We start from the raw sequence: 26909 nt of genomic DNA on the forward strand, positions 1-26909 counted from the left end.
ATATTAGTAGACATTTTCTTGCGACGTTTTGTCTTTTTAAAATAAAAAGCAAAATTGTGAAAAGTTGCCTTGAATTAGCTAAAAAAAAAGCTACCTGAGGTAGGTAAATAAAGCTACGGTAGGTAATTTTAGCTACGTAGCTAAATGTACTGATTGTACTGGACCTGACTGTGTATAATAAGCTCACTCAGCAATTGCATGTACAATGTATGTATGACCTATTGTGAGTTAAACATAAAACATGTAACATAAATTAATCATTTATTATTCTTCTTCATTCTAGAGAATGGTACCCAATTTTGCCTGCCCTCATCAGTCATCACAATATAAAGGATTTTACATTTAGAAGTAGGTATGATTAGATTATTATTTTTTTTTTTGTGCTTTTGCATGTATCATTAAAATACGTAAAAATCATTATCTAAGTTGAGATGAAGTGTCTGCAGATTTTATGAATAAGTGATTTTCTTCTTTTTAAAATGTTGACAGTAAAACTGAAATTAATATATAATTGTTCTGGTCATCATGGTCATGTTATATGTATTTTCATTTTTTTTTAATATTCAAATTTCGAGCAAAAAATGCATTATAATCTACAAGTAAATTATGTAAATTATGATTGTTTAATTAAGATATGAGTTATGACTATGAAGTTGCAGTATAAGATTTGATTTTGCTTGATTTCTTTAAAATTAATGCATTACTCTGGAAGAGAAAAAGGTGAAATTAAGACAATTGTACGTGAAATGAGAAAGATAATCACAATCAAATACAGTTTTAATGTATGAGGTATATGACAAAATTTACAATCTACATGCATATAATGCTGTGTATTTTTTTCTTCAGGACAATCCTGCAAATTTGCAGCTGTACAAATTGCACTTCATCTCATCTGCTGCTGGAATAAATAATGAAAGATTTTCAAACCAGTGTCCAAGAGCCCCCTAGAGTCTGAAATGAAGGTGTTCTTTATTAAGGAGATCAGTGTGTGATGTATTTGTTTTCTGTGCATTGATGACATTTGTGAAACTGTTCGGTTACTTTATGACCATCTCTCTGACAACTACTTTGACATTTGAAATTCAATTTGAGTGACGGACAAGCAGACCAAATAATATGCATGTAAAACATTATACAGTTGTAATAAGACATTGATAAACTTCACTTTAACAAACTAGATGTACATGCATCTTTGAGCTTGGCATTGAAATACATGTATACTTTACATGGACACTTTTAATGAATTTGTCTCATGATAATGAACATTCAATTCTTATACATTGTAAATATAAATTGTAGATAATATGTATTTGGTCCAATATATATAATTATATTTATATTCACCGAAAAAAGGAATTACTCTGAATAGATAATGTGAACTTGGTCAATTCTTTTTATTCCTCATTTAGACACTGAATAACATTCAAGATCAAATGTCAAGGTCGAAAACAAGATTTACTTAAATTTGGGTAATAAATACTGTAACAACTGTGGACTCTTATGCATGTTTTATAAGATCTAAGGAATATGTGTGAGCTGACTACAATAATTATTGCTGTCAACTATGACTATGAAGATTTAGGAAAATGTTTTCTGTTAAACATAAGTTTAATAAATTCTCACATATAAATATTTTTTTTAATTAAGATACACTTGTACGGCACTGAACTGACCATAAATTGAGAACAAACTGAAGCGAAGTAAGAAATTTTAACATTTTGAATGTCTTGATTTTTATATAGCAAACATGATGAAAATGTTGCATGTTTGTAAAATATTAACATACAAACAAATGATGAACTGAACATTTCAAACAAGAATAACTTTAATAATAAATATAAAATAAATTTTTATCATACATTTAAAATTGAATATAATAAGACAATTTTAACTTATTTAATAAATGAAAGTCAACATATTCTAGATCTAAATTTTGACTTGTTTGTTCTCGGTTTATGGACTTGTCATATCTTGAAGTTCTTATTTAGATTTACATCAAAAGTAAAATGTAATATACAGCTGATATAGATGCAGTTAGATCTATATGTTATTTTCGTGATGCCCAGTTAAGGGAAAAATAAAGTTTTGCATAAATTTTACATGAACAGATGAAACATATACTTGTTAAAACATCAAACAAATCCTACTTTTGTCATTATTTAGTATGTGTAGACATGATAGAGAAATTGTTTCTTCAATTGGTACGGTTATAATTCAGTGTACCTACCCCGCATGAAAGATTTGGTATTCGTGGTCTGATTCTCATAAAGAGTTTAAATTTTGTTTCTTTTGTCTACTTTATCATAACATTTGAAAAGTATCTGCAATCTTTATTGTTTCCCCCTTTTTCTCTTTCTAATTTTAACTCCATTTATTTTTCGTAGAGAACAAATTCAAAAAGAAATCACAAACACCTTGACGTCTCCCGATCATTGTTTGTATGTAAAATTAAACAAATAAAGTTTAACTATATTTTTTTCTTCAATTCTTCCGAACTTCCAATATCTTCACATGTTCGCTAATCAATACTTGCCTACGTTATTTTAAAATCCTTTTGTTTACATTTTAACTGGTTACTCGCAAATTAATTCGTGAGAGGTGTCGGAAATTAATGGATGTCGATCTCGATTATTTTTTCTCCATTAAAATTTATTACATTTAAATTAATTACATAACTATAACTAATTTTTATTTGATGGTCATTTTATAATTTTTTTTTCGTTTTGTCAAATTAACTCTTTAATATTAAAAAAAGACTGAGAGCAACAGGATAGGATAGGATAGGATTACACTGAAATCACAGGATAGGATTGTGGATGCCTGATTCACGATAGAATAGGATTGTCAACTTATAGGATAGCAGCACTGTATTGAATTGAATTATACAATCAAAGAGGACGTCTGATTGTATTTCCTGTCGAGTATCGTCTCTTTTGTCAACTTCCAGCTAAACAAGAAGTAACTATAAATGACTAATTTCTGCAGATATCAACATAAAATCAAATGATTGAATTCAACCAAGACTTTTGACTCAATTTTTTGTCGATTGGGGTCACTTCCGGTCAACCGGAAGTAGTCTTGATTTGCTTTATTTAGCAAGAATCAGCATAAAAATCATTAAAAAAAAAATACAGATCGACAATTTTTGGTCTGGAGGCCTTCTTTTTAACGAATACTTTACTTTCATTTATCCATCTTACAAGCAGTGCTTCTGAAAATCGGACGGAAGACCTACTCGTTGCTTTGCAACGAGCTTTGCTGTAGTTATTATTATTATTCTTTTTAAGGTCTTCCGTCTTCAGCGGAAGACCTTCTTGTTATTCTTCGGTTTCTTTTCCACTGTTTTTCTTATTATTTTTTTTCTTACCGATTTTGTGCACGCGATTTCTCGAAAACGGTTCGCTTGATTTTCATGAAACTTTCAGGTCTGATAGAACATTAAAAAATCTTGATACATATTTTTTTTATTTTGATGACGTCACTTCCGGTCCGAAGATTTTTGCAATTTAGTGATTTTTGGAGGGTCAGTTTGTCCGCAGGTTTTCTAAGAAACCACTCATCACAGGAGCGTGAAACTTTTATTGAAGACAGAGCAACATATGTAGATCTGTAATACGTAGTTTTCTTTCACCGGAAGTGCCACACGTCGACGCTCTCTATGGCCTGAAAAAAGTCGTATCGAGAGTTTCAAATTTTCGAACACTTTCTGTTCGATATCTTTTTACTTGGAAATATTTTGTTAAAACATATATAACAAAATTTGTGCAGAATTACAAGATCTTTTAAATGATAACTCGAAAAAAGGGCTGGCCCCTAAAGTAAGGAATCTAAAGGGGTCAAAATATTTTTCCTGATATCTCAAAAATTATTGAGAATTTGTAATACTTCAAAGAAGCAAAGTTGTTCAACATGACAAGTAGCAGCTTGCGAGATCATCAAAATGTGTCGAATGACGTCACTTCCGGTCAAACAGGAAGTAGTAGAAAATTGCTTATTTTCACAGATATTGGTACAGTGCTGCTATCCCACAAGTTGACATGGGATGGGATTGGATAGGATTCAGGATTGAGGATTCACGATAGAAACATATAGAAGTTAATCCAATCCTATCCTATTCTATCCTGTATCCTACAGCCAATCAGATTCGAGTAAAGGTTAATTCATATGTCAGAATAAATTACAGAAATGCAAAAGGATATAGAACGTTTACAAAAGAATTATTTATAAAATCAGAAAAGAAAATAGACGGGTTTTTTTTTCTTAACACACATTTATACTATTACCTTCGAGTAATATGGCGTACGATCTAATTGTGAACGATCACCGGAAGAAGTTTCGCATGTAAACAAAGAAGAGATCGGACATCAAAAGATCGTATTTCTTCAGCATATTTGGATAATTAACTCGATTCCTACTTGTGTTACAGTTCAGTAACATGTTTCTCTGTTAAATGTGCTCTGTTTGTCTGGATAATGCCACTTGAACCGTCAGCGGCGGACTATAACAGATCATAATCGTAGTTGTTTGGTGCAAGACCATGTAAGTATACTACACACTGTAAATGTGTGCATGTTTATATATATCTCTCCCTTTAAGCAATGTTTTAATGACTTGAACTATTAAAATTTTATTCTATTGTAATATAGACAGAAATCGGATGTGGAAAAAAGAGGTTGTGTAGAAAGGGGAGGGGTAGGGGGGTTAAATATTTACAAATACTTTGTCACATGATCAGATGTATTATACCTTTTTCAGTTTGTTATTGCTTTATACTCATTTCCCTACTGTGGTTAAAAAATATTTTTTATATGATTGCAATTTAAAATGATTAAATGCAGAATCGTCATGATCATTTCTTATGCTACTGTGTATAATAAGCCCACTCAGCACTTGCATGTACATTGTATGTATGACCTATTGTGAGTTAAACATAAAACATGTAACATAAATTAATCATTTATTATCTTCTTCATTTCAGAGAATGGTACCCAATTTTGCCTGCCCTCATTAGTCATCACAATATAAAGGATTTTACATTTAGAAGTAGGTATGATCAGATTATTTATTTTGTTTATGCATGTTTCATTAAAATACATAAAAATCATTATCTAAGTTGAGATGAAGTGTCTGCAGATTTTATGAATAAGTGATTTTCTTCTTTTTAAAATGTTGAGAGTAAAACTGAAATCAATGTATAATTGTTCTGGTCATCATGGTCATGTTATATATATTTTCATTTCAAGCAAAAAATGAAAAGAAATTAGCAAACAATATATTAAATAGATTAATACAAGCAGAAAATAGAGAGAAAAAAACATCCAAACATGTACTCATACTACTTAGCAAGATGGCGAGATGAAATGAATTATAATCTACAAGTAAATTATGTAAATTATGATTGTTTAATTAAGATATGAGTTCTGACTCTGAAGTTGCAATATAAGATTTGATTTTGCTTGATTTGTTTAAAATTAATGCATTACTCTGGGAGATAAAAAGGTTAAATTCAGACAATTGTACATGAAATGAGAAAGATAATCACAATCAAATACAGTTTTAATGCATAATGTATATGACAAAATTTACAATCTACATGCACATAATGGTGTGTGTTTTTTTCTTCAGGACAATCCTGCAAATTTGCAGCTGTACAAATTGCACTTCATCTCATCTGCTGCTGGAATAAATAATGAAAGATTTTCAAACCAGTGTCCAAGAGCCCCTTAGAGTCTGGAATGATGGTGTTCTTTATTAAGGAGATCAGTGTGTGATGTATTTGTTTTCTGTGCATTGACGACATTTGTGAAACTGTTCGGTTACTTTATGACCATCTCTCTGACAAATACTTTGACATTTGAAATGCAATTTGAGCGACGGACAAGTAGGCCAAATAACATGCATGTAAAACATACAACTGTAATAAGACATTGATAAACTTCAATTTAAACAAACTACATGTACATGTATCTTTGAGCTTGGCATTGAAATACATGTATACTTTACATGGACACTTTTAATGAATTTGTCTCATGATAATGGAACATTCAATTGTTATACATTGTAGATATAAATTGTAGATAATATGCATTTTGTCCAACATATATAATTATATTTATATTCACTGAAAAAAGGGATTACCCTGAATAAATATTGTGAACTTGGTCAATTATTTTTATTCCTCATTTAGACACTGAATAACATTCAAGATCATATGCCAAGATCAAAAACAAGATTTACTTAAATTTGGGTTATAAATACTGTAACAACTGTGGATTCTTATGCATGTTTTATAAGATCTAAGGAATATGTGTGAGCTGACTACAATTATTATTGCTGTCAACCTGTCTGACTGTGAAGATTTAGGAAAATGTTTTCTGTAAACATAAATTGATTAAATTCTCACACATTAATATTTTTTTAATCAAGATACACTTGTACGGCACTGAACTGACCATAAATTGAGAACAAACTGAAGCGAAGTAAGAAATTTTAACATTTTGAATATCTTGATTTTTATTTAGCAAACATGATGAAAATGTTGCATGTTTGTAAAATATTCACATACAAACAAATGATGAACTGAACATTTCAAACAGAACTAACTTTAATAATAAATATAAAACAATTTTTTATCATACATTTAAATTGAATATAATAAGACAATTTTAACTTATTTAATAAATGAAAGTCAACATATTCTAGATCTAAATTTTGACTTGTCTGTTCTCGGTTTATGGTCTTGTCATATCTTGAAGTTCTTATTTAGATTTATGCCAAAAGTAAAATCTAATATACAGCTTATATAGGTGCAGTTAGATCTATACGTTATTTTCGTGATGCCCAGTTAAGGGGAAAACAAAGTTTGCATAAATTTTACATGAACAGATGAAACATACACTTGTTAAAACATCAAACATTCTATTTTTAGGTCACCTGAGTCACTCAGGTGACCTATTGCTACAATGTATCCGTTTTTGTCCGTCGTCGTGCGTTAACATTTAAACATTTTCAGCTTCTTCTCTGAAACCGCTCAACCAATTTCAACCAATTTTGGCATATAGCATCTATGGGTGAAGGGGGACAAAAATTGTGAATTTCATGGACCCTGCCCCCCTGGGGCCTGAGGGGTGGGACTAAAACCACCAAAATTAATGCAATCTTTAAAAATCTTCTTCTTTACTCCTGGACATCAAGCAGTCAAACTGTTGGCATGATTGTAATAAGCATTGAGCCATCTACCAAAATTGTGAAATTCATGGCCCCAGGGTCAGGGGTTCTGATGCTAGGGCAGGGCAATATAGATCATATAGTGAAAGTGCATTATTTCTTTGAAAATCTTCTTCTCTGCTCCTGGGTATTAGATAAACTAACTAAGTACATAGTTATATAGAGCAAGACTGCCTCTTCCAAAATTGTGAATTTCATGGCCCCTGGGTCAGGGGTTCTGGTGTTAGGGAGGGGCTCTATTGATTATATAGTGAAAATGCATTAAATCTTTGAAAATCTTCTCCTTTGCTCCTTGGTATGAAATAAAGTAACTAAGTACATGTACATAGTTATAATGAGCATGGCTGCCTCTTTCCAAATTGTGAATTTCATGGCCCCTGGGTCAGGGGTTCTAGTGTTAGGGAGAGGCTCTATTGATTATATAGTGAAAATGCATTAAATCTTTGAAAATCTTCTCCTTTGCTCCTTGGTATGAAATAAAGTAACTAAGTACATGTACATAGTTATAATGAGCATGGCTGCCTCTTTCCAAATTGTGAATTTCATGGCCCCTGGGTCAGGGGTTCTAGTGTTAGGGAGAGGCTCTATTGATTATATAGTGAAAATGCATTATATCTTTGAAAATCTGCTTCTCTGCTCATGAGTATTAAATAAATTAACTAAGTACATTGTTATGATGAACATAGCTGCTTCTTCCAAAATTGTGAATTTCATGGCCCCTGGGTCAGGGGTTCTGGTGAAGGGAGGGGGGACTCTATTGATTATATAGTGAAAATTCATAATTTCTTTCAGAATATTTTTTTCTACTCCTGGTTATAAAGCAAAGAAACAAGTGTATAGTTATGATGAGCAAGGATGCTTTTTCAAAATTTTTAAAACTTGTGGTCCCAGGGGTTCTGTTGTTTCTCTGAAGGGGCGGGGGCTCTATTTGATAAGATAGTGAAAATGTGTGAATTCTTTGAAAATCTTCAACTAATTGCATAGTTATGATGATGGGGGTACCTCTTCCAAATTTGTAAATTTTCAACACCTGGACCATTTAGTCAAGTGTTCTGGTCCTGGCCAGGGCTCTGTTAATTTGTATTCTATTGAGTGAAGTTATTCCCCTTTGCCATTCACTTTTGATAATTAATCACTGTAGATAATGTATTTGAAAGGTTAATAGAATAAAGGAATTATGCAAGAACATTTATTGTATAATATAAAAAGTACTTTCATAGTTTTAATAATCAGGTAGACTTGGAAATAATAGATGAATAAAAATGAAACAAAAATAACTTATCTTCTTAAATGTTCTTCAAAGGCCAAGTGAGGCCAATGTGAGAGGTAATATTATAGACATTTTGTTAAGTTTGCAAGGTAATAGTGATAAATGGGGGACAGATAGAAAGATACTAGACCAATTATTTTGTTGATCATAATCGTACTAATTTTCTTGCTATTGGGCAACAATTAAAGCTTCATTTATCAGTTTATGGATCCTCTAAATTGTTGTACTCAGGTGACTGTTAAGGCCCTTGGGCCTCTTGTTGTCATTATTTAGTATGTGTAGACTTGATAGAGAAATTGTTTTTTCAATGGGTACGGTTATAATTCAGTGTACCTACCCCGCATGAAGGATTTGGTATTCGTGGTCTGATTCTTATAAAGAGTTTAAATTTCATTCCTTTTGTCTACTTAATCATAACATTAGAAAAGTATCTGCAATCTTTATTGTTTCCCCATTTTTCTCTCTCTAATTATAACTCCATTTATTTTTCATAGAGAACAAATTCGAAAGAAATCACGAACACCTTGACGTCTCCCAATCATTGTTAGTATGTAAAATTAAACACAAATAAAATATAACTATATTTTTTTCTTCAATTCTTCCGAAGTTCCAATTTCTTCACATGTTCGCTAGATCAATACTTGCCTACATTTTATTACAATTCTTTTGTTTACATTTTAACTGGTTACTCGCAAATTAATTCGTGCGGGATTTCGGAAATTAATGGAAGTCGATCTCGATTATTTTTTTCTCCATTAAATTTTATTACATTTAAATTAATTACATAACTATAACTGATTTTTATTTGATGGTCATTTTATAATTTTTTTTTTCATTTTGTCAAATTAACTCCCAAATATTAAAAAAAAAAACTGAGAGCAGCAGGATACAATGTAGGATAGGATAGGATTAGACTGAAATGACAGGATAGGATTGTAGGATGCAGGATTCACGATAGGATAGCTAGGATAGGATTGTCAACTTATAGGATAGGAGCACTGTATTGAATTGAATTATGCATGTCACAGAGGACGTCTGATTGCATTTCCTGTCGAGTATCATCTCTTTTGTCAACTTCCGGTTACCGGAAGTGACTATAAATGACGTATTTCTGCAGATATCAACATAAAATTAAATGATTGAATTCAACCAAGACTTTTGACCCAGTTTTCTCTCGATTGGGGGTCACTACCGGTCAAACCGGAAGTAGTCTTGATTTGCTTTATTTCATGAAAATCAGCATAAAAATCATTAAAAACTAAATACAGATGGACATATCATTTTTGGTCTGGAGGCCTTCTTTTTAAGTATATATTACTTTCATTTATCCATCTTACAAGCAATGCTTCTGAAAATTGGACGGAAGACCTACTCGTTGCTTTGCAACGAGCTTTGCTCTAGTTTATTCTTATTTCTTCTCCGTTACTTTTTTGTCCGCGAGTGTTCTCGGAAACTGCACATCCAATTGAGTTAAAACCTTTTTAGGGTTACTAGGTATGTTATGTAGATTTGCGGAACGAAGGTCATTTTGCGTGCACGTGCACGCACGTGCGTGCGCGTGCAATGCGTAAAATGACCAATATACATGATATAGCTGTAACTTTTATATTTTTTGATGAAATGCTTTGATACTCAGGATACAAGGATATATTAAAAGTGTAGACAAGATGACATGGTCAACATGCACATGCATGCACGTGCGCGCACGCGCAAATCGTAAAATGACCAATTTACTTGATATAGTCGTAACTTTTATATTTTTTGACAAAATGATTTGATACTCAAAATATTTATATATATTAAAAGTGTAGACAAGATCACATGGTCATCATGCACATGCATGCATATGCATGCACGTGTGCGCGCGTGCAATGTGTTAAATGACCAATAAATTTAATATAGTCGTAATTTTTATATTTTTTGATGAAAAGCTTTGATATTAAGAATATACAGATATATTTCAAGTGTAGACAAGATGATGTGGACATCATGCACATGCATGCACATGCGCGCGCGTGCAATGTGTTAAATGATTAATATACTTAATATAGCCGTAACTTTTATATTTTTTGAAGAAAAGCTTTGATACTATGAATAAACAGACATATTATAAGTGTACACAAGATGGCATGGTCATTATGAACATGCATGCAGGTGCGCGTGCGCGCAATGCTAAGATGACCAGTATACTTGATATAGCCGGAACTTAATATATTTTTGATGAAATGTTTTGATACTGAGAATATAAAGATACATTAATAGTATAGACGGGATGACATGGTCATACTGCACATGCATGCACGTGCGTGCGCGTTAAATGCAAAAAACGACCAATATACTTCATTGCCTTATTTAATGAAGCTTACAGGAAATAAAACACCAAAAGGGAGTTGGGGAGCGTTTGGGGAACATCTGTAACGGTCTCCGTTACAATTATAACTAGTTCTAGTTGGAACAGAAAATAATCTGTGAAAGTCCAAACTCCTCTAAAGCAGATGTCCAGTATTGTGGGGGGTCTTTCATTAAATCAATATTAAAATCACCTGCCAGAATTATTTCAGTATCAACACAGCAGGAGGCACGATTAACCTCCCTTGCTAGGTCCTCTGCCCAGCAGGAGAGGGCAGATGGTGGACGATAAGCAGAGCAATAAAATATAGGTTTTGAATTTCTTAAATTTTTCTCTACAGTGGCGTGATATGTGTCCGTGTTCACTACAGAAGTAGCAAGTCACAGATTGATAAAAGCTTGCATTGGAGTCCGTATTGATTCGACTGGAATTCACACGCAGAATTGAGACTTCGCTGTTAATCCGTTTAAGCAGCATTGACGTCCCCTTGTCTGAAAGATGAATACCGTCTTTCCAATAATGCATACGGATTACCTCCTTGAATTCACTTTTGTTGGAAATAAAGACACCTCTATATTCATCACATACATATTTTAGTGTGGTATTCACATGAGATACATCCACATCCCGTCTTGGTAATACTTCGGAAAAATATACTTTTGTTCCCGGAGAACGATGTTTGATGTTGGAGATGATTTCCGCGGCATCATGTTCAATGGCGTCCATGTCTCGATGAGATGAGGCATCATTTCCCCCGGCTTGGATAATGATGTGGGAGTATTCTGCTACATTTATTTTGAGAAGTTTAGCTTTGATGTGGAAAAGTTTATCCCCTCTATTTGTTCTTACATGAACACCCTTTTGTAGTCCTCTGGTTCTTACCCGTTGTAGGATTGAATTGCCAATTATAAGTTTTGTATTACCAGATTTTTCCTTTTCTTCAATCATGGATCTTGCAGGTGTATGTATTGGGTGGTTGTGTGGTTCAGTGTGTATTCAGCTGTGTATTTTGTTTTCTTTTCCGGTAAAGAATGTTCGCACTGAGTGTGTCTAGATATGGAATTCGTTGGTGCAGATTTTAAACCATGTACGTCTGTTTCCTTGTTTTTCACAACCTTGATTGATGTCTGAGTGTTTTTGTCAATCAGTATTGGTTTGTTGTGATCGTCTTCTTTTTTTTTGACATTTTAGTTTTTCTTTAAATTCTTGTAATTCTTTAGCTAAATTACAGATAGCCAGTTGTAGAGATTGAATTGTACTCGCACACTGTGTACAATTTTGTACATCACTTGACTGACTGGTCGACACAAGAGAAGCACTTTTAACTGGAGTTGATGCTATTTGTGGTGATGATTGTCCCAGAACAAAACTAATATTGTTAGTGTCTTTGATCTTGATGTCGTGAATGAATTTGTCAAGCCAGGTATTTGCTGAATGTGTAAGACGCTAGTCCCAGCATAGAGTGTGGCCGTCTAAGAATCACAATCGGACTTGAAAATTTGTCCATTTTTCCCTACTTCTTTAATTGTTTTTAGTTCCTCTTTTAAATAGTTCAAAATAGTTACATATTTTTCTTGTTGGAAGGACACAGTTATACTGTATTTGTTATATGTCACATTTAGAAAGTGTGGTATAATCACATCAGTAGTAGTGATATTTTCATCTCCATCAAATGATTGTGTAAGTCCAGAAAAGGATTTAAATAAGCTTGAATTAATACTTTGATCCATATGTTCGTTAGACTCAGCCATATATTTTGGCTAGGAAAACAAACACAATCACTCATAGTAATTCAACATAGGTAACAGGTAAGATTAGAGCTGCCCCCCCCCCCCCCCCCCCCCAAAAAAAACACGTCTTATCCGTTCGGCTGCTTATCGTCATTTTGAATATAATTAAAAAAAATCTGATATTTTTTGTAAGGTATTGCTCCAAAACTCTAGATATATTAAAATAATCGTTAGACATTGATTCCAGCTGTGTTTGCATGGAAAATAATTTTAGTCAAATGAGAATTATAAAACAAGTTACAAATACTTAATCTGCAATCGCTTAGTATTTTTCAATGTATTATGTTGATTGTACCTTTAGTGATCGAGTCTGAATAGCTCCTACGTAATTATGTAATAAATTAATCAATTTTTACTAAAGAAATATAAAATTCCTAATAAAAAGTTATCTTAAAATGGATTTCAATCTCAATGAGTGCAGATGGCTGTATATTTCAATGCTATTTTCACAAATCTCTTTTCAAGTGTACCATGTGCACTTTAATTATTTAAATTTGCATGATTCCCAATTGCAAGATTCCCAAGTTGTGAGGATTTGTTTTATGAGATGGATGCTTGAAGTAATTTGTTGCTACGTCGGGGATCAAATTTTATCGCATTACTAAAGGAAAATTTCAAGAACAAAGTTACCAGTAATGTAAATCATATACGGTACCAATTTTGATGCATCAGATGCGCATTTCGACAAATTATGTCTCTTCAGTGATGCTCAAGCCGAATCGTTGTGAAATCCAAAATATTTAAATAAAAAAGACTTGGAAGAGCTGAAAAAGATGCTAAAAACTGGAGACAAATACCTCGAAGGATCAGAGTTATGCATGAGGGAGATAATCCTTATTTTTGAAATAAGTAAGTCATATTGATATTTAATTCATGCCGTGTGGATTCAATTTTGGTAAACGCTTTACTCCTGGGAATTAAGGTGGCATGGCCGTAGGAGCCGGGGGGGGGGGGGGGGGGCAAGGAATTTTGGAAGTTGACAGTGCCCCCTCAACTAGAAAATGTATGCTTGTGCCCCCTCAAAGTGAATATACGGGCCTGGGTGGGGACACAATATTGATCAACAAATAACAAATTTTAACGATGATAAAGTTGAATGTATTTGGCTTGATAATATCAACGTGTCTCCAGAACTTCTTGTTTATAATATTTTTTGATAAATAATTCACGTGATTAATTTTAATTCGAGGAATTCAAAGAATACTTACGCTTATTTTGGTAAAAAGAATATTTTCATCATAAAAGTGCTGGAAAATTCTTCTGAATCACTTTTCACACATCATAATTAACAAAATGATGAAAGATTTCAGTAAAAAAATCTTACTTGTAACCATCTTCATCGATTGCCACCGATAGATGGCGTGGTTGATCCCCACAGTAATAGAGATTCCTGTCATTTTCTGGAATAAGGTCAACGTCATGGAAGAATACACAATTAAAGTCAAACAATTTCTCTGCTTCGAGAAACCCGGCATTCATAAGTCTTCCTTTGTTAAAAGTTGTATTTCCTGTCTACGATATAATCTTGAGTTACTTGAAATGTCTTTAAACTAACTTCTTTTCAAGAGAACATACTTGAGACACCTTTAAAGCAATAGAAAGAAATTTACTTGAACCTGTTCAATTACAAAAATTCTAAATTCTGTTTGTTGAGCCATTAGGACAGGGATAAGATTCTTAAGAAGAATGCAAAGATGCTCCTCTCTATCTCTATATGGTATAATGATAGCAACGCGACGTGTAGGACTGCAGTCTATCGGTATCCAATGTCCCCCAAATATTCGCATTTTTCTCGCAGAAGAAAGAGAAAATGAAGTGCAATTCTGTCTATCAGTAAAAAGTTGCGTATCCTCGATCGTTCGACCCGTTGATTTCGATAATTTTGCTGTTTTGAGACATTTGATTAGCTGACACTTTGTTTTGTTGTAATACATCATATTACAGGATTCTACTGCGCTACGTTCAACGTGCAGCCATTTTGTGTGACATTCCGCCATGACACAAGGTTTGATATCAACTGTCCTGTTGCCTTCTGAAAAAAAAACAACATTTTTTAATCTACCACAGCATGTACTTAACTAAATTGTATTTAGTTTAACGTGCTGCATTTTAAACAGAGAGAGAGAGAGAGAGAGAGAGAGAGAGAGAGAGAGATTCATACTTATCTCTGACTTTAATGTTGAAATCAAACACGGTTTCCTCATATCATTTGCTTTATGAAATTTTCTTTCTGTTTCTCCTTTTTTTAAAAATTGTTGAACTAAATCTTCAAAATTAAATTTCCATGTGGAAGCAGATGAGAGATTCCTTGAAGTTATTCGGTATTTAATCAAAGATGTTTTCACAATTAGAAGCACATTTATCCCACAGAAAACCAGCAATACAAATAGCACTGAAAGAACATAAGTTTTATTTAACTTCATCATTCCATTAAGTAATTATTTTCACGTAACAATATTTTTGGCCGAAACCGTCTTTAGTGCTTTTTTTAGTGCTTGCTACACATCTACACTGTATCAACACTCTAGCGTTTTACATTGATTATAGGGTTTTTAAACACGCATTGTAAATAGAAAGCAGGCGTTCATAATACATTTTTACCGTAATGCAAGAATCAAGTAGGCGTATTTTTTTTTTTAGATGGAAATAGATAGCCCACTGTAAAAAGTCTTGTATTTTGGCATGTTTTACTGTTATTCACTGATTTAATTTTTCTGTGTTAATACCAATGGTAAATAATACCCGAATATTTCATTATGCATTGTAACTAATAATTTAAAATATATATATATATATTTTCTAACATAAAATGGTAGTTTTACCGAGCATCAAATACCTAAATAGCGGTCGAGGAATAAAGTTGATTTTATCTCTACTTAAAAAAGAAAAAAAAATTCGTATCTTTATATCTGAATTCATTTGCCCAAGTCATATTTCTTTCTCGGATTAATAGCCTAAAATCTTATTAGAAATTAGAAAGTTTTATTTGACGTCATGTTGCTAGTTGACTACTTAACCTCACTTTGATATTTTATTTACTCATATTGTGACGCTAGCAAATGTCGAATGAAGGCTATAAGTTAACACTAAATTTGGTTTTAATAACCATTGAGCAGTGAGCACCTTCTGCAGCTGGATTTCTGTAAAGCGCAAGTATCGAGGACCCGCAGTATAATTAGAAGAAGCAATGCAAAAATAAGTACTTAAGGCAATACTCCAACCAGTTCCCCTAACAGGCGATGCCATGCGTCTTTGGTATATTATTTTCAGGTTCTTAAGGGTTTTTATCACTTATCTAAATTTCTTAAAAATAAAACACTATTATAATCTTGAAACATATAATAATCATTTAATTATGATACAATTTTGAAAACAGTCATAAAACACCCGTAATATTGAGTTCTTGAAGTAAAAATCGTCACTAATTAGGTAAAGATCACGTGGTACTGAAACGTCATAAGTGTCAATGGTCAATTAGAACTCGTAAGGCTTATCATAAGAGAAATATATGAAATAGATTTTGACGTTAAATATATAGACAACACAATAAGGTCGGTGAAAATTTTTGACATCGACGATAGTCTTTTGGTTACAGTCAATCTTTTTATATGTATGAACTTCGAGCAGAGAGAAATAACCGAAAGATATGCCGACAAAAGGAGAGGACACCGAAGAAGAAGTCGTTGACAACTTGGGACTTCGACTAAAAAAAACGAACTACTAAAGTTTGACTTTATAAATATTTATAAATATGAGAATTTTAAATTCAACTTCTTCATTATTTTAATAAGTTATATATAAATAAATCCTGTATATCTTCTATCTTTTCCAGTGAATATCATGTACTAGAAATGACACTTCTTCACCAGTGTTCAATGGCGCCATTACGAAGTTCACAATATTCCTACTAGATTCTCTGCGACCTTAAAAAATGCGTGTTGTGTATTTTTTTTTTCCGTTTTAAAAAGGTACCATGTCTTTAAAATAATTTATAGTACAGAAAAAAATCGCGATCGGACATAAACGGTTGTTCTGCATGGAGACAAAGTCCTCACGTTTGCAGAAAAAAGGGTTCCCTCCCTTCCACCTCTAGACCAAGTCCAGGAAATGTGAAAAAGTGTTTCTAAAACCTTTTTTGTGCTCATTTGTGCATCCTAAAGCCACAAATTATACTTTACTAGCTTTCAATCATCCAATTATCACTTATTTATTTACTAACAGGTTTAATAGACACAACAAATGAGCCGTTTTTTTTTTTATATACAATAAGTACTTAGCTTGACCGCGATTGACACCTAGTCGTCAGAGCAATGGTGCGTAGCATCGGCGATCAAAATATGCATTTTGAGAAATTCAGATTTTGAATCGCTGAAACATGACAATATCAATTTTCTAGCAAATATTTTTAAATATATGATTTTAATAACATTTAAACTTTCTCATATCAAAAAAATTTGAGTCGTGATAAAAATCCTTTAATTGCATATTAAGATTGGACAAAATATAAATTTATTCTAAATGTGTCATGTAAAAGGAACAATAGGCATTAGGGCTACGAAGGCCCATCCGCCAAATCTTGGCAACTCCCATCTTAAGAAAAGTTTATGTTTTTTTTCTACATTTGAAATTTAACACTTGACCCATCATTGAGTCCAAAACCAATGCCTAAAGGAGCCAACTTCAATCTACTCTAATGAAATTACTTTTGCATCAATATAACTTTACTATGAATTAATGTATGCTATAAATATCTATATTAATGTCGTAAGCCAACTGTGCATTGCTAATCTAGTAATTAATTATGTTGCATAATATATTAATGAATTAGAGTTATATTTTTTTCGTATTTTAAACTTGTTAAAGTAATTTTTTTTATAGATGGGAACTATTTTCCGTTGTATTTTTCTATCGGATTCCGTTGCTTTCCAACGGATTCCGTGTTGTTTTGGAACGGATACCGTTCCCCGAGGGTATATAAGTGAGCACCCGTTGTACAACGGGGACTCCAGATTTTTGGGCTTTTAGGATAAGATGTAGGTGAAATTTTAAGAACTTTTGGGGAATTTTTCTTTATTTCTATTAGTAACTCAGTAATTTGAAGAAATTTAGCTAGGCCTATTTATTTATTAGAGCCGTTTCACAATATTAATTAATATGTCTTAGGGAAATTTAATATTTTTGGGAATTTGGGGTTAAGACGACTGCAGCCATTATTTTTTTTTTATTGTATTTTTCTTAATTGAATTTTTATCATTGATTAAATTTTATTTAATTTGTTAATTGAGATTAAGCCAGAATAAACCATCATCTCAAGCTATTTAAATCTTCTTTTAATTGTTTACTGGAGTCCATCATTTAATTTAAAAATAAATTGGTTTAAAGTTAGTAAATTTCTGGGTGTTCAAAGTACCGTTAATCAGTTGATACACCCCAGTGATTGAGTGCCATCCCGTTACAAATGCTTAAAAATATATACACAACAAAAATTGAGATATCAGCATTTTAAGTCATTTCCAGTTTGATTATATAGGAAACAACATTCTCTGGTATCTTGCACAAATATCTGGTAATATACCCCAAGTTTCTGCGAGGAAGCTTCTTCAAGTAGCAATACTTCAGACACAAATTCTTGAGAAAAATTATATATCATTGGGGAAAGTGTCATTGACCCTAATGGAAACAAGTTTCTTTAAAGAGGGTTCTATTATCAACATTATCAAAAGGTAATCAGTAATTGAATATAAATTGTATGTATTCTCATAAATATTTGACAAAACATGTATCTGTGTGTTTTAATGTATGCATGTGCGTGTAGTGGGGTGCTTCAAATGAAATTAAATGATCTAAATGTTTTCATTTTGACATTTTGTGGCAAAATTTTATCTGCAAATAACTCAGAATATTTCCAAACCAAATAAGGATTATTCGTATTTTTAAAAATTAAACAAATATGAAAATATCTAACGAACTATTTATTAATGCCTATGCCTACGGAATGAGACATATAGGTGTACTTATGTTTGTCTGTCTGTTAAGCTGCTCTTTTAGCTTTTTGCAACAAAGATTGAAGAAGTTATTACTTCACCTACTACTCAAGGGTATGTCTGAACCTTGCATAAAGGTCGGTGTCTCTAGAAAATCTGGATCTCTTGATATTTTTAAAAAGGAATATGGCCTTGCAAGATACACACCTTATTCAAGTCAAATCCCAAATGGTAAAGGTCTAGATACACACCTTATTCAAGTCATATCCAATATGGTCAAGGTCTAGATACAAACCTTATTCAAGTCATATCCCAAATGGTAAAGGTCTAGATACACACCTAATTCAAGTCATATCCAATACGGTCAATGTCTAGATACACACCTTATTCAAGTCATATCCCAAATGGTAAAGGTCTAGATAACACCTTATTCAAGTCATATCCCAATGGTCAAGGTCTATATAAAAACACCTTATTCAAGTCATATCCCAAATGGTCAAGGTCTTGCACCCACCACATACAGAAAATGTGTTCGTGGTATACAGCATGGGAACCCTCCATTGAATATAACTGAAATTTTAGTGTGTCATTTCTGATGATATGACGTTGAGTCATACAAAACTTTTATTGCAGCTCGGTTAAGGAAATGTCATTTAAATGGTGAATTTAGGGATAAAATTAGTAAATAAAGAGTGTTTTGTTTTTAAATTACTAGTTTTTCGGTTTGAAAATGTTTATTGCTTTCAAACTCCATGATGGGTTAGGTGCGCAAAGAACGACAGCTGAACACATCATATCATGTGAACATATCTTATCAGATTTCTCAACTCTTCAAACCTAGTGTTATGTCGTAATTTAAAAGTTGCTTAGGCAAAATATCGTCTCCTTGAATTTCTTGAGACAAGCTACATTGTCTCGGTTTTTTCATCTAACATTTTGTGAAAAATCAATCCCCTGAATCGTTTCTGCACAGCATTCTTTTTTAACAAAAACATAATATTGTAATTATATCTTGCTATTTTATTAGGTAAGCGTGAATAATCAATTTTTATCAGACTGTTTTAGAAACCTGCTAAACATGGTTATTATGTGTACAAATGCAAAAAAGTTCACCGAATGCTGTGGTGGCATGTATGGATTGTCTATATTTGTCCAAATTTAAGAAATGTTATTTTAAAAAAGATTCGTAATTTAAACAAAATAAAAACCTATGATCACATGACATATTATTCATTTTGCCTTTATAATTACACAGGTAAAAGTGGCTCACATGACCGAATTCTTCGCATGAAAAGAAGACGAAAAACAACATGTATTAAATTCTATGCAAAAATTCCATACGCTTTGACATAACTTTCCTATGAATATCGTACGATTTAAGGTATTAGACCCATGTTAAGACCGAACTTTCTTACCTTAAATATCAATCACGTATAAAATACTCTGATATTAATTGAAAGAATTTTAGTAAGGATTCGTTATGCATTTAAACACAATGATACTGTAGTTTAAAAAATTAAAATCGATCAGCCAAAGCTTATAATCACTAGGATTCGACACTTTGCAGAAGAACCGTATGGTCCCATGTCTTTTTGGAAAATGTTCGGTTTTTTTTTTTTTAGAATTGTAGTGCATCCTAACAACCTGAATGTCTTAAACGTATTAGAACCGAACACTTTTAATGAAGCCTCTAAGCAATTGCTTACGTATCAGAACTAATTAAGAACGTTTCAGTGGTATTAATAGCAGTTGTCAATTTGGTAGTACACATTGTTTTCATTTAATTTTTAATTTTGATCTGATATGATTCCATCACCTATGTTCAGGTGTTTACTGTGTGCAACCATAGGAAAGGTTGTGAATATACATTTTTAAAAGCCTAAATACTTCACCATGATGTATGAAATTCCAACATTTCATCAGTCGTTTCCTGAATCCCTTTATACATGGGTTAAACTTTGTGACCGCAAGGTGGGGGATAGTTTTTAACCATTTTTTCTTCTTTAGTTTTTTATTTAGAGGATCCATTCTAATTGTTTGCAGAAATTGTTTGAAATTTAACAAAAAATAATAAAATAGAAAATGTGATTTGTGATTTTAAGCAACTGACCAAATCTTTATTAAGAATATAGAGATCTAAGTTTAAGACTTTCCTCGTTCTTAGGTTGCCTTTGTTTTTATTTTACAACCCGACATTTTTCTACTCTAAAAATTCACAGCAGTGATTTATCCTTTCAGAGAGAGTTTGCTCAGAGGAATCTGATTCTATAAAGCTAAACAATACACAATTGCCTATAAAGTAAATCCGAGAAAAAAAAATATCAGTATGCATGGGTTTATTGTGCTCTGCAAAGTTTGATACAAATGATTGCCTTTAAACACTATGATTATTGCATTTAAAGGCAAAATAATAATATTGCGTTTAAACGCAATAACTTTCGCGTTTAAACGCATTAATTATTGTTTTGAACATACTTTATTGATTAAATCAAAAGGATTGGAAACAAGTTCTAAAATAACTTACTAGTTCCTCTCCTTATATAATACAGTTTGTCATGCAAATTAAAGAAAAATAATACAAATGATACAAATAAAATTTAACATATCAACTAAGAAAATCTACATGTTTCATCAATAAATTTATGAACAGCAGCAAAAATACTGTTATTTATCTGTAAAGGCAAATTTTCATCACCACATAGTAATAGGTTTAAATCAATAGTGACCAATTCAAGCATGAACAAGCGATTGAAAAGAGTATTTCTAGCATTGGAATAGTTTTTGCATGCAAAAAAGAAATGGTACACATCTTCGCGTTTTCCGCACGAACACGAAGGACTATTAATAATATTTCGTTTATATAAATCATAGTTTAGTATACAATAATGTCTTAGCTTAGTATGAATGATATTGGTATATCGCTTTCCATAAGAAAAGTATGATGGTGGATTTTTCAGTTTTCCTACCAAGTTTTTTCGGAATGAATTAATTGAGATGGCTTCCCTAACCTCTATTTTTAGTAAATTCCATTGTTTTATAGCATCGGGTACGAAGGAATTCCTAAATAATTCTAATCTGCATCTTGGAACAACATAATCTTCTTTATTACGAGTATTGTACGTTGATACATGTTCGCGTTTATTGGGGACAATATTGTGCAAATATTCAGGTACTCTTCCCGTGTGAATTTTGAACATAGTTGTCATTTTTGCAATATATCGCCTAGCTTTTAATGTTTCCCATCCAGTTTCAGAATATAGTGCTTCTCTAGAAACAAATATAGGAAGTCCTGTTACAATTCTAGCGGCAGTTAGTTGTACTTTTTCAAGCTTTTCAGAATCGTGTTTAGAGCAGCCATCCCAAACAATGGAAGCATATTCAAGCATAGGTCTAATAAACGTAATATACAATTTTGATAGGTTTTTCCTACCGATTTTGAACTTAAGCTTTTTTAAAAGGCCAAGTTTTTTATATGCACTGTTTACTACACCATCAATATATTCAGTCCAACTAAGGTTTTGTGAGAATAATAAACCCAGATGACGATGAACTGGAACACACTCCAGTCTATCACCTTTAAAAAATAGCTTTAGCATAATAGAAATGTCTTTCTTACTGAAAAATACAACTTTTGTTTTGGATGGATTAAATCTAAGTAGCCACTTATTTGACCATAGTTCCAAAATATGTAAATCATGGTTTAATTTGTATTCAATATCTAATACATTATAGGATGATTGTTGAAGTGAATTGTCATCAGCAAACAATCTACACATTGAAAGCATATTTTCAGCAACATCATTTACATAAATGAGAAATAATAGTGGCCCTAATACAGACCCCTGGGGTACACCTGCAAAAATATCTAGTTTTGATGATAACAGATCCTTATACATTACTTTTTGTGACCTTTGACATAGATAACTAGAAAACCACTGGAGAAGATCACCAGATATACCATAAGTTTGTAATTTAAAAAGTAGACCTTTGTGCCATACTCTGTCAAAAGCCTTTGAAAGATCACAAAAAACCATACAACATGATTTACCTTCATCAATGTTTTGAACAATATTATGATAAGTTTCAAGTAATTGGTATACAGTTGAATGACCAGGTAGAAATCCTGCTTGATATCGATAAAATAAATCATTACTATGAAAATAATTATACACGTGTTTGAATATTATTCTCTCCATAATTTTACTGACACAAGATAATAACGACACAGGTCTATAATTGGAAACCACAGAGGGATCATCCTTTTTAAAAAGAGGAATAACATGAGCTAATTTCCAAAAAGATGGAAAAACTTTTTCTGACAAAGACCTATTAAACAACATGGTAAGTGGTTTAACAACACTAAAAAGAGTAGCTTTTAGCATTTTATGACTAATACAGTCTGGACCAATAGCTTTGTTCACAGGAAGTATTGAAATAATGTCTAAAACTTCCTGTTCATCAATGATAATATTGCATATTGTTTCATTACACAAATAATACATGTTTGGCAGTGTTTCATTTGAATCGTCAATAGAGGAAATAGAAGAAAAATACGAATTCAGAACTTCAGTCTTATCAAAGTCAGAATAAGCTACTCGTCTTAAAAGATTGTGTTAAATCGCAATCTTTTGCGATTAAACGCAAAGTGGTTTGCGTTTAAACGCAATATACATTGCGATTAAACGCAATCTTTTGCGTTTATACGCAATGATTTTTGCTTTAAATGCAAAGGTTTGCGTTTCTTCGCAATGATTATTGCGTATTAAACCCAATAAAAATATTTCCTTTCTGTGATCTGGCCTCAACGGGCTTCCGTAGGTTTACTAAGAAAAATTATCAAAAATTTGCAATTACCTAAGCAGTAATCAATCAGGACAAGGTCATAAATTAGGGCATATTACGCTCTTACATACTGATACTTAAACAAGAAAATTATGTCTAAAAATACGAGTATTCAGCTCCTGCATATCTGTTCTGCATTAAATGTCATTGAATATGAGGCTTTTATGAGTGGGATACCTTAACATTCATAAGATATTCATGCGAAAATTTGTATGCACAGATTGCTGATTTTAAATAAAGAGATTTAACTGTATAAATATGTGTTATATATATGTGTGTATGTAAAAACTAAATAAGTGAGCATGAATTAATTTGTACATTGAAATACTACATTGTATATTATTTTACAGAGGAATACTTGCTGTATGAATTTTATTCAAATCAAATTTAGGACATCTGCTATCAACAAATTGGAATGAATGCATATATTTGTACTAAATTTGGACTTTTCTTGTGTTTTAATTATGCAAATATCAAATTTATAAAATGTTAATAAATTGTACATTTTTTATGATATTCAAAACTCTTTCTCTATGCCAGCACCCCTCACTATTTCAAATACATTATTTTTATCAATTTCTGTATAATTGAGAAAATGTGGCCAAAAATTCAATTTTATATCAACATCTTATTCATTTTACTTACCTAAACTCAGCCTATTATAGATCAGCTTGTGGCCTTTTATGATTTTACATGGTGTAATGCAGGAACTGATGGCTTCTGTAAGAAATGTGTTGGACTTAAACAACAAAGACAATTGTAAGAAGTCTTAACTTCATTATAAATAGTTTATAAAATTTTAATGAAAGAAAAGGGTTAATGAAAGAAATCGAGGATCTTAGTATTGATTTGTCATTTTTACTTTTTGTATGAATTGCATACAATTTTTCTATTTTAAAGTGTTTCTAAATTCTAAAATTCTCATGCGAAATCATACGAACTCATTTACATTATAATTGCATGAAAACATGATTTTCACTTGATTTTTGAACATTTTTTTTTACAAAAAGAAAATCGTATGAATATCACTCGAACCAATATTCCCTGTGTAGGAAAAAGTAGTGAAAAGCTTGATTTATATCAAAGTGAAGATGGACTCTATGTTTATTAATTAAGAACTAACAACTAAATTGTATAACAAACAAGATGACTTGAGCATTTCCATCTTCATCTCTTCCTATTTATGTAGTAATATTCTGCTATCATCTGCATATGGTGTTTAGGTCTCCAAACTTATTCGATACTGAAGGACATGCTCTCAGTACGACAATTTTTTAAACCAAGGCAGCTCCTTTTTCGTTATTACTGATTATTTCAAATTACATGTACATGTAGTTTTATTTTTTTTAGTCAAGCTTTCAAAATGATTTGTGACAGTAAAGCCTTTTTATATAAACAAATTCTAAACGCAGTTCTGACTGAACAGTCTGAATATTCGAGATATTAGTTGTTCTAAAACAATAAATTATCGATTGAAAGATACATGTACGCATACCAATTATACCAATTACATCTCCTTAACCGGTGTATAAAACGCAAATATTTATAATATCTCATTTATCAGCGTGTTAGATTTATTCATATTGATTTTAGGCACGTAGGAAGCAATTTCTGTTTGGGGGGGGGGGGGGGGGGCACAGCCATACATTTTCAGTTGTGGGGGCACTATCAACTACCAAAAATTTCTTGACAAGCCAGAAAAAAAAAAGGTCATCAGACGTTTTTATTGAGGGGGCACAAGCATATAGTATCTATGTTTTCTATAGTAATCTATATATCGGCAAAATTATTGCCCCCCCCCCTCCCCGGTTCCTACGGCCATGGATTTTAAAATGTCTGAAATAAACTTGTATAAATAAATGTTGCATTTTTCTTTTACTTGACTTAATTAGCAATAACCTGGCAAGTAATGCAATTAATCATTCTAGTTCTTACAGATTAAGTTCTACATCCGAATCCATGATTTATGCTGATCCATGAATGAAATCAACAAAGTATTCTCAGTCTTGAATAATGAAATCAAACCACGTCATTCGAATGTTTTTGGAGTTATCCTGAGAGAATAAAAATAATTTTCTTGTCTTGTTCATTTTTTTCTTTTTATTCTAAACAAATTGTGTGTAACAGATTGTATGTTTATTTTAAGAGCATCTCATATAATGATTGCCTTTAATCAGATCCTTAATCAGATCTCATAGCTACTTTTCTTTTAGTTAGATTATTTTCCCTCTCGATCAGTAGCTTTATTCATAAATGAATTTCAACTTTAAATTGAAAGATTTTATAGAGATTGGAATGTATGGAGTATATATAGTAGCAGTTATCGCGCTTGCATTATCCTTGAAAATGTTGGCGTTAGGAGAGGCAAATGCAAGTGATTTTTGGAAACGAAAACATTTTATTAAATGCCCAATAAAAATCTGGTCTCGGTCGTTCAGATACATTCACGTTCGATATCATCGTCAAATTAATTCTTCAAAGTACAACTGGGGTGGGGTGGGGGCTGCCCACTTTCTTTTTCGAGAATAATCTTTTTTGGTTTTTTTTTTAATGTGAAAAAAATTCATTAACAGTTAAGCTGTTTGCGTCCTCCCTCTCCCTCTTTTTGCAGTATTCAAACTTTGGCAAATTCTTAAAAAAATTATTTGAAAAAAAGTTACCGAAAAGTTAGAGAAAATTTTATTTTTCGTTCACACCAATTATTAGGCCTTCATTTTTATAATGAATTTGACAACGGAATGTTCCTTCAGCTTGTTTAATACATAAGGCGGGTGTGCCCGGTCAACAGGGGATGACACTTACTCCTAGGCACCTGATCCCCCCCTCCCCCCCCCTCCCCTTAGAATTTCTTCACAGATTTGTATTGTTTATAGATTTTTTGAGGTCGATCACTGTTCGTTATCTTCACCCTTTTCATCAAACTTACTTTTTAGACCACCCCCACTTCACTTGAAAAATGTTGTAACGAGCCTGCATCTACTGAGTGGCTGGTTTATGATATTATTGCAATTAAATTCAAATTTAGTTCTTAATAGTTGGGGCAATGATCACAGTAGCCTACTGGTTGGGTGACACCTTCGTAATGAGGAGGTCAGAGTTCGATTGTCCGAAGTTATCAGTCCGCACCAAACCTAAGACGTTTTACATTCATGTTACAATGACTATTCCTTCGGCTTTGAAGCGTTATGGTCTTTAACCTGAGACCTTAAAAATGGAAGCCCAGCTAAATTCGCGGATGACGTGTAATGATTCATATCACATCTTATAGAATTAAAACAAGAAATCAGAATTAAACTAAGAAAATAAAATCATTAAAAAAGAATTGTGGCACTAATAGTCTTCCATACTTTCTTATTCTCAAAATTCGACAAACGCGTACACTTTACCTATGAATACCTGAAAATTGTCTTTGCTTTTTATACAGAGCGCGGCTGTATATATAAATA

At 32.2% G+C, this 26909-nt stretch overlaps 1 protein-coding gene and 1 long non-coding RNA gene across 2 annotated transcripts in view; one reads left to right on the plus strand and one right to left on the minus strand.

The window, feature by feature from the left end:
* The window catches only part of LOC133191623 (beta-1,4-galactosyltransferase 4-like), a 235185-nt gene that overhangs the window by 82434 nt on the left and 125842 nt on the right, over positions 1-26909 (minus strand). Inside the window, exon 3 of the mRNA XM_061327370.1 lies at positions 13962-14149. Coding sequence (XP_061183354.1) covers positions 13962-14149 — 188 coding nt within the window. The remainder of the gene's footprint in view (positions 1-13961; positions 14150-26909) is intronic.
* LOC133191109 (uncharacterized) lies at positions 4476-5904 on the plus strand. Its single transcript, XR_009721657.1, has 3 exons — positions 4476-4539; positions 4979-5043; positions 5626-5904. It is a non-coding gene; the product is annotated as an uncharacterized LOC133191109 (long non-coding RNA).

This window comes from Saccostrea echinata, unplaced genomic scaffold (assembly GCF_033153115.1).
Source record: "Saccostrea echinata isolate AGI-Se365-2 ecotype Australia unplaced genomic scaffold, CSIRO_AGI_Sech_v1 ptg000023l, whole genome shotgun sequence".
Taxonomy (NCBI): Eukaryota; Metazoa; Mollusca; class Bivalvia; order Ostreida; family Ostreidae; genus Saccostrea; species Saccostrea echinata.